At 32.6% G+C, this 9,892-nt stretch overlaps 1 protein-coding gene across 1 annotated transcript; it reads right to left on the reverse strand.

Annotated features, from left to right (window-relative positions):
- Nucleotides 1–7,338: 7,338 nt before the first annotated feature.
- Nucleotides 7,339–7,665, reverse strand: LOC139901958 (uncharacterized). Its single transcript, XM_071884618.1, has one exon. It carries the CDS (start codon nt 7,663–7,665, stop codon nt 7,339–7,341), a length of 327 nt encoding a protein of 108 aa, XP_071740719.1.
- Between the last annotated feature and the right edge of the window lie 2,227 nt (nt 7,666–9,892).

The following is a 9,892-nucleotide window of genomic DNA, read 5'->3' on the forward strand; positions in this document are numbered from 1 at the left end:
AAGATTGTTATAGTTATAGAAATTGAACCAAAGTTTGAATATGATTATTACCTTGTATTAGAATGATAACCTACTGTAAGAAACAAAGATTTCTTGAGGTTGGATGATCACCTTACAAGATTGGAAGTGAGCTAGCAAACTTGAAAGTATTCTTGATTTTATGAAACTAGAACTTTTGGATTTTATGAAGAACACTTAGAACTTGAAGATAGAACTTGAGAGAGATCAATTAGATGAAGAAAATTGAAGAATGAAAGTGTTTGTAGGTGTTTTTGGTCGTTGGTGTATGGATTAGATATAAAGGATATGTAATTTTGTTTTCATGTAAATAAGTCATGAATGATTACTCATATTTTTGTAATTTTATGAGATATTTCATGCTAGTTGCCAAATGATGGTTCCCACATGTGTTAGGTGACTCACATGGGCTGCTAAGAGCTGATCATTGGAGTGTATATACCAATAGTACATACATCTAAAAGCTGTGTATTGTACGAGTACGAATACGGGTGCATACGAGTAGAATTGTTGATGAAACTGAACGAGGATGTAATTGTAAGCATTTTTGTTAAGTAGAAGTATTTTGATAAGTGTATTGAAGTCTTTCAAAAGTGTATAAATACATATTAAAACACTACATGTATATACATTTTAACTGAGTCGTTAAGTCATCGTTAGTCGTTACATGTAAGTGTTGTTTTGAAACCTTTAGGTTAACGATCTTGTTAAATGTTGTTAACCCAATGTTTATAATATTAAATGAGATTTTAAATTATTATATTATCATGATATTATCATGTATGAATGTCTCTTAATATGATATATATACATTAAATGTCTTTACAACGATAATTATTACATATATGTCTCGTTTAAAAATCATTAAGTTAGTAGTCTTGTTTTTACATATGTAGTTCATTGTTAATATACTTAATGATATGTTTACTTATCATAGTATCATGTTAACTATATATATATCCATATATATGTCATCATATAGTTTTTACAAGTTTTAACGTTCGTGAATCACAGGTCAACTTGGGTGGTCAATTGTCTATATGAAACATATTTTAATTAATCAAGTCTTAACAAGTTTGATTGCTTAACATGTTGGAAATATTTAATCATGTAAATATCAATCTCAATTAATATATATAAACATGGAAAAGTTCGGGTCACTACAGTGTTAAGACGCCACTCAGTAAAATAAAGAGTGAAGCATCGAGGTGTTAAGATGCCACTCGGGGTGAAGTACCGAGGTGTTAAGGTGCCACCCTAGGGTTTAGTGATACAAGGTGTTAAGTACACTAACGGATGTTATGAACACCGATGGCATTTTTGCGAGCACCATTCCCTTGTACGATTGGCTAACCATGGTTTTTGTGTTGAGTCGTAAGCATACTATATGATTCGAGTTATATACATATATATGCCTTTGTTATGCTAGCTTGTGATATAGGAGGTTAATAGCTTTGTAATTGAGATGTTAAGCCCATTTTGTGTTGCTAGCATGTATGCAGAATTTGTGTAAGTGTGTGCAAGTAGGTATTTTATATATGTACGTGTATAACTATTGCATTCACTAAGCGTTAGCTTACCCTCTCGTTGTTTACCTTTTTAGGCTCCGGCGTGGACAAAGGCAAAGGTATTCGGTTGGATTAGTGGTCTCCCGCTTATTTTGATAGGGGATGCTTTTGGGTTAGCTTTTGGAAGTTCGGCCAAGATTTGGGTAGTTTAACCCCAAATAACATGCTCTAGTGTCGTTTGGAAATTAAACTTGTATTGGTCGAAACTTGTATTTTTAAACGAAACGCGTAGGACGGGTCGATGTGGGCCCGATGTTGTAAAACTTGTTTTGATGATGGAAACCTCTTATTTTATTATATTGTGATATGTTGTAAAAAGGTTTTCGTTTAAAAGTGTCGGGAAGCAGGATTTCCGCTCACGTGAGTTGGACCCGGGGACAGCAGCTGCCAGGCAATCTGGACACCATCCAGATATGCTGGACGCCGTCCCGGTCTTAAGTGCTGGACGCCGTCCAGATGGGCAGGTCCAGAATTTTTTTTTTGTTGGGCGTGTTTTTGGATTAACGAAGTCGGGTCGTTACAGAACGTGTAACAATACTTTACCCGTATGCAAGTTTTGGTTACCTTCTTCTATGTTACAATTCTCCATAGCCATAATTTTACCCCACCACCCTGCTATGTGTCTGAAAGTCGACTCATACTAGCATGTGATTGGAACTCCACGAATGTCAATCCAGATTAATCTTCCAGAGCATTTATACGCTTTGCTAAGAATGGATAGAGAGTTGCACCATTTATATAAAATATGATTTTTGTTTTCCACAATCTCTTTTGCGATACTACAACTTTTCAAAACGATCAGAATATCCATCCCTCCTAGATATTTGATTGCCACCATAGGAACACCTTCGACTCTGCAGAGATCTTCGAATTTGAAAAATAAATCCAGATCCCTTAGTTCACAGATGATGGATTTACCAATCAAATTGCACTCTAGATTTTTCACGTTTATCGTCCTCTCATCAGTATACCCAGCACTTTCTTTTTTGTAGAAACTGAATTTCTCCAATCCCTCATTGCACACCTTCTTCATGTCCAGTTTTTCCCTAAGATCTTCCTTCTTTTCCTTGTTAAGCTTATCTCTGAGATCACCATGTTGGTAGCACCCCTCGTGAATGAACCTTCTGTTTTTACCGATTGTATCTCTGAGATCCCTAGTAACCTCACTAAACATCCTACCATCCCTGTAAGCGTTACCAGATTGTTGTCTCTCCTCATAAATTTTCCGGTTTGGTTGCCTAGTATGTTTACCTCCCACCTTATCTTCTCTGTCTTTAGCTTTGAAGATTCTTATGGGTGCCCCATCGAATTTGATTTTTTCAAGTGCTGTAATAAGTTGTTCAGCACTTCTAACATTGCAGAATCTTGCGAACGCGAAACAGCTACCATTCCTTAACCTTTTTCCTGCAATATAGATGTCCCTAATGTCTCCAAAAGGTTTGAAATTTCTCCACAAATCTTCCACGCTCCAACTTTCCGGGAAGTTGAAAAACATGAACGAAGTCAGTTGGATTCCGAAAAGCCTACTTAATCGATCTTGAAGTCCATCGTTGTACCTAGTTCGTGTGCTTCCTGCTCCGCCATCTCTCCTCACTTTCTCTCTCCAGACTCTCTCTCTCCTCATCTCTCTCTTGAAGAAAAATTAAAGGGATGAATGAATAAAGAGCGATAATATTAAAATCCTACAATGATAATTTCATTATTAGACTAATTCATTTGTTAAGAAAAATTCAAAAAGAAAAAGAAAAAAATCTAAGCATGATGGGTGATGTCATAAATCTAAATAATTTTGAATTAAAATTAAATCTTATTAATTAATTATTATTATTATTAAATCTTATTAATAATTATTTTAATTATTTAAATTAAATAATTTTGAGTTATTTTAATTAATTATTTTGAATTGAGTACGAGAATATATACAAGCTCGACAGAAGGAAACCAATTCAAAATTTATATTTTAATTTACACTTTTAAAATAAAATGACAACCAATATTATCTCTTCTGATTAGATGTGAATTGTTTAATATTCATTTTAGGTGTTTGATGAAATGTTCAGCTGACAAGTTTCTTAGTCGGACTCTGTGGTTTTACGGGTCATTAGACTAAATAACTTTAGCATTTACGTTCACTTAATACCTAAAATATATCATTAAACTGTTTCGTTTAAACAAATCCGTGGTTTCACTGGTCATTTCACTGGTAGTAAAATAAATGTAATGATGTTTTTAAAACTTTTGAATATATATATACAAATATAAAAAGTTTAGAAGTTAAATACATGTAACAATAAAATATATAAAGTCGTTATTAAACTTTAAACATTAATTTTACTAACTTAATATTAGAGGTCACACACTCACGCATACTAGATGGAAAGATGCGTGAAATTAGAACTAAACTCATTCTTTATGGGTTTATCGTTTTCATCTACTACAGATTGTATCGGTCGTTCATGATTGATGATTGTCTCTATATATTTCATAATATTATAACAATCGTCGTTTTTCTAAAAGATTGCATCAATATTTTTTAAAAGATTGCATTAATAGTCCATGACTTACATTAAAGTGTACGTTGATGGTTAATGACTTATTTAAACCGCTCGATCACACATTCCAAGTAAATAAACGTAAACTTATGTAAGTCGAAAACTATCAATGTAGTTTTTAAAAGATAAGTACGCTTGTTGTAAGTTTATCAAATCACAGGGACTATGGGTGTGATTTTCATCAGTTAAAAATGAATGGTGTAATTTCAAGTAAACTACAAAGACTATTTGTGTCATTTACTCTTGCTTTAAAAATGAGTTGTTAGATAGAAGTTTTTTTTTAAACATGAATATTCAATTTTTTTAACTAATCAATCCCACACCGACTACTTGCGAGCAGTCAGGAATTATTGTAGGCGAACCTCCGTGATCATGTGGGATAGAAGTTAGGGGGTGTTTGTTTACCTTTTAATTAAATAGTTCAGCATTAAATGTTGAACAATTCGGTATTCAGAGTGTTTGTTTCTGAGCTTTGCATGACACGTGATATTGAATGGTTCAACATTCAACGTTGAACCATTCAGAGTTGTAACACTCTTTTAACCATTAAACATAAAACATCTGAATTTTTTGTAAGGTAATGTGGTAAAATCCTATTGAAAGTTTGATGAGAAAAAATAAATTAATTATAAAAGATAAATATTTATTAAATCAAAAAAATACATGATTAGTTGTTCAAGGAACTTACAGAAGCTTTCGAAATCGTCACATACATAAGACTGTTCCTAACCGTGTCTATGATATAACGGGCAATTTATGCACTAAAATGCAAAATGACTGTGATTAGGCAGTGTCAATTTCTGGCATTTTATAACCGCTGTGTCAGTTTTTTTTGTCAAATATTGAGTAAGATGATAATCCCATTGAAAATTGAGTGGGAAAATAAATTAATTATAAAATATATATATTTATTAAATCAAGAAAAAATTTGATTGGTTGAAGGCAAAAGTGACATTTTTATTTTGCGTCAATGGCCCAACTGACGCCCCAAACTGACGAAAACTGACGCGCTATTAAAATCCTTCAGTTTTCGTCAGTTTTGACACATGGACTGACTGAAGGTAATTGACGAATGGTTAGGAGCAATCTAACTGACGCCCCGCACACTGACTAACTGATGCCATGTTAAAATCTATCAGTTTCCCCACATAGACTTATGGATGGATTCTGACGCGCCGTTAAGTGTGGTCTTATACGGAGTATATATGGTTGATTTGTGAGCATTCAAGTAAAGCGTAATTAGAGTAATTGCTACGTAACTAGTAACGGTTGTTTGGAGACCTCTTAAGGACAATAGAGTAGTCAAGTAGACAAATATACAACTTGCTTTAATTATTCAAAGTAAACAATTAATTAAGTCTGTATCAAATATTTAAAACACATTTAAGTATCTTTCAATGGGCCCATATTGGGGGATGATTCTCACACACACTTTTTTAATCCTCACACACCAATTGAGTATTATTAGAAGAGTAAAAAGTTAAAATAGGTGTGTGAGGATCAAAAAAGTGTGTGTGAGAATCATCCCCCTATATTAAACTTAAACATATATTTATTTATACACAATTTATTATATTAATCATTGTTATCACTATTACTATTTTTTTTAATTACGTTGTTGGTCTTGTGGCTTGTACCATATCGTAAAGGTGCCTCTAAGATTTTTTTTAATGATTGGTCACCGTTGCTTGCACGATATCTGATTGATATCATTAAAAATGTCATTAAATAGTGACACATATATGACTGATACTTGAAATATTTTTGTCCATTCAGTTTTACCTCATATTTTATATTTACTACTCCGTATGTATTTACAAGCTCACACCTAATTGAGAACTCCTGAAAAAACAAACCCTAACACCAAAAATCCTTTGCTCGTCTTCCATGATTACAAAGTAATTACATTCATCAACTAACAATCTCTATAAATGAATGGTTACCCCTTTTCTGGTATCCCAAAGATCTCGAGTTCGACACTTAAATGGGGATTTCATAATGTATATTGCTTTGTAATTGGTTATGAAGTCCTCTGAGAGTATTGCAAATGGTAGAATATGCCAGTATATAACAAGGTTCCCTCGAGAGGTTTTCGGTACGATATTCCGAAATTTTCTCCTAACGAGTGTAGAAAGTGTGCAAAATCGGTGACATTCTAGATATAATCGGACGGGTGGTTTATGAGACTCCTTAAGTGACTTTACTAGCGTAGTTAAAAACAAAATTTACATTCTCCAGAGTATTTTTTTATAGAGTAATGCTAATTTCCATTCCATTATGAATGCAAAGAATAACTCTTAAGAGCTAACATTTTCGAAAGCGTTTTCAGTTTTTATAAAAGTTATCGTTATTTCGTCAAAAAAAAAGGGGAAAAAAAAAAAACATTTTCCTCTCAATAGTCATAACGCTAGATGAAATGCCTTTTATAACTCTGAATTGCGTCTATAACTTGATTTGTAAACTTATCACAATTCCAATGCATATAATCTATCTATCTATCTATATAATCTAATAAACATGTCATCATTAAGATTAATTTTCATAATGATGATGTCATAATTATATATTAATTTAATTTAAAAAATAATACAAAATTTTTTATAAAAAGAAATATTAATCTCTTCTAAATTGTAATTTTATTTTTCTAAAAAAATTTAAAAGACATTTATTATTATTAATTATTATTATTATTATTAAAAATATAAATATAAATACTCAACTTTGAGCGAAATTTATGTTTGTAAAATCAACGACAAGTTTCTTAGTCGTAATCTGTGGTTCCACGGGGCAATAAACTAAATACTTTAACATATCATTGAACTGTTTCTGTTTCGTTTAAACAAACCTGTTTCCACGTAAACTAACTTTCACAAGTTAAAAAGAAACAATCTAAAACTAACCAATCAGCTAACATCAACTTACATTGAACGTAAACAAAATACTTTATTTATAAACAAATTTTTATGTGATTATAAATCATCATATTACATTAGATGTATATTTATATATCAATATCAATAATTTATAATTTTAATAATAAAATCATTTATCAAATCTAAATACTTACAGTTTATAAAATTAGTTACTAAGTACCAATTTATTATAAAATAATAAATTCTATCTACTTGTGCGGACATCAAATGACAAGTTGATACTATTAAACATCTAGATCTAATCACATAACCGCCGGTAACTGAAGATCACTGATCCTTACGATCGGAGAAATCGGAAGCTAGACGAGAAGCAATAGCAGAATGATACATGGCAACGTGAAACGACTCCGTTTCAATTGTCAACATCCGTAACTTCCTCGCTTTTTCATCAGTAAACTTCGCCGTAGATCTAACCATTCTCCGATCAGTAACGGTCGTGATTTTATCGATGTTGACGGAGTCAATGTAGTCAGGTTCAGATGACCAGCCGAAAAGTGGAGTCCACCACTTTTTGAGTTGTGAATCGGATTTTTGGTTGCCGGAATTTGTGGCGGTGGCGAGCGGCGGTTTGATTGGAATGAGATTTGCTGCCATTTTTTGTTTTAAATAGATTAAGCAATAAGATAAAATGAAGATGAAGATTTTTGTTTATCTCTATTTGTTACTTTGCCGTTTGGGGTTAAGTTTCTAGTCTCTAGTTTATAAAGGTGAAGATGGGATGGATTGTACACGTGTAGGTTTTGTCGTTAGGGACCCGTGTGGGGTTGGTTACTCGCTTTTAGGATGGCAATGGACAAGAAAAAACTCGTGACCCGCGGGTACTCGATCCGTGATAGGCGGGTAAAATTATTAAATCTTACCTGCAGACGCGGGTACGGGTAAAAAATTATACCCGCCGATGGGTTGCGGGCGGGTTGCGGGTACATACTACCCGTCGCGGGTAAAACCCGATCCGTTAATTTATGAGAATTTTTTTAATTTACCTGCGAGTTTATACATACAATTATCAAATTTAAAAATGATTTTACATGTAATGCAATAATGTTATAAATATAATATTACATATAAGTAAAAATTTGATTTTCACTTCATTTAACACACGTAGCTTGTACATATAGTTCATAATTAATAAAATTATCTAACTTTTCTAAAAGAAATTTAACAAAGTTGTATATTATTATCACCCGTGGGTTACCCGCGGGTCATGGGTATCCGCGGGTCACGGGCATGGGCGAAGTTTTGTTACCCGCGGGTGGGTAACGGGTTTGAACGAGCAAAAAAAAAAAAAACTCGATGAGCGGGTCGCGGGTATATAGAACCCGTGCCCGTTACCCGCGGGCGCCATTCCTACTCGCTTTCAGGTGTTTCTTGCAAAATAATAGCAGGAAAAAATATTTTTTGTTAAGGGTGAAAAAATTGATACTCCGTAATAAACAACAAAATTAAAACATAAAAAAAAAATTATATATATATATATATATATATATATATATATATATATATATATATATATATATATATATATATATATATATATTGGTAGGATCAAGAGGGAAGTAACCAATCGGGGGAAAGTGGGGGGAAGCAAAAACTTTTTTTTTTCGTTTTTTGAAAAAACCTTGTTCACGAACATTATAGATGAGATGAAAATATGAACATTTAGTAGAGACACTTTGTGATAAATGTTTTTATTTTGGCGGAAAAACGTTCGAAGAAGTAATATATAACAATTATCGTGTTTTTTGAGCGTATGTTGAGATTTTAGCTATTGGGGTTTAGATATTAGGGTTTATAGGGTTTAGATATTAGGGTTTTAAAAATTTAGGGTTTAGGGTTTAGATTTAGGATTTAGATTGCGTTTTTAACACGAACGGTTTAGAGTTTAAGGTTTAGGGTTTAGGGTTTAAGGTTTGGTGTTTTGGGTTTATGCAATAAACCCAAAACACCAAACCCTAAACCCTAAACTCTAAATCGGGCTAAATTTTACTTCACAAAACATGGAGAGAAAAAAACGCTCATATTCTTCACGAACAATATTATTGAAATGTCCCGTTCTTATTGATTAAAAACGTTCCATATTAATTGATTTCGTTGCGAGGTTTTGACCTCTATATGAGACGTTTTTCAAAGACTGCATTCATTTTAAAACGAACCATAACCTTTATTTCATCAATAAAGGTTTAAAAAGCTTTACGTAGATTATCAAATAATGATAATCTAAAATATCCTGTTTACACACGACCATTACATAATGGTTTACAATACAAATATGTTACAACAAAATAAGTTTCTTGAATGCAGTTTTTACACAATATCATACAAGCATGGACTCCAAATCTCGTCCTTATTTAAGTATGCGACAGCGGAAGCTCTTAATAATCACCTGAGAATAAACATGCTTAAAACGTCAACAAAAATGTTGGTGAGTTATAGGTTTAACCTATATATATCAAATCGTAACAATAGACCACAAGATTTCATATTTCAATACACATCCCATACATAGAGATAAAAATCATTCATATGGTGAACACCTGGTAACCGACAATAACAAGATGCATATATAAGAATATCCCCATCATTCCGGGACACCCTTCGGATATGATATAAATTTCGAAGTACTAAAGCATCCGGTACTTTGGATGGGGTTTGTTAGGCCCAATAGATCTATCTTTAGGATTCGCGTCAATTAGGGTGTCTGTTCCCTAATTCTTAGATTACCAGACTTAATAAAAAGGGGCATATTCGATTTCGATAATTCAACCATAGAATGTAGTTTCACGTACTTGTGTCTATTTTGTAAATCATTTATAAAACCTGC

The sequence above is a fragment of the Rutidosis leptorrhynchoides genome, chromosome 3, assembly GCF_046630445.1.
Source record: "Rutidosis leptorrhynchoides isolate AG116_Rl617_1_P2 chromosome 3, CSIRO_AGI_Rlap_v1, whole genome shotgun sequence".
Classification (NCBI taxonomy): domain Eukaryota; kingdom Viridiplantae; phylum Streptophyta; class Magnoliopsida; order Asterales; family Asteraceae; genus Rutidosis; species Rutidosis leptorrhynchoides.

What these genes read in the sequence shown, in the direction of transcription:
- LOC139901958 (XM_071884618.1), bottom strand. Translation starts at nt 7,665, where the DNA reads ATGGCAGCAAATCTCATTCCAATCAAACCGCCGCTCGCCACCGCCACA.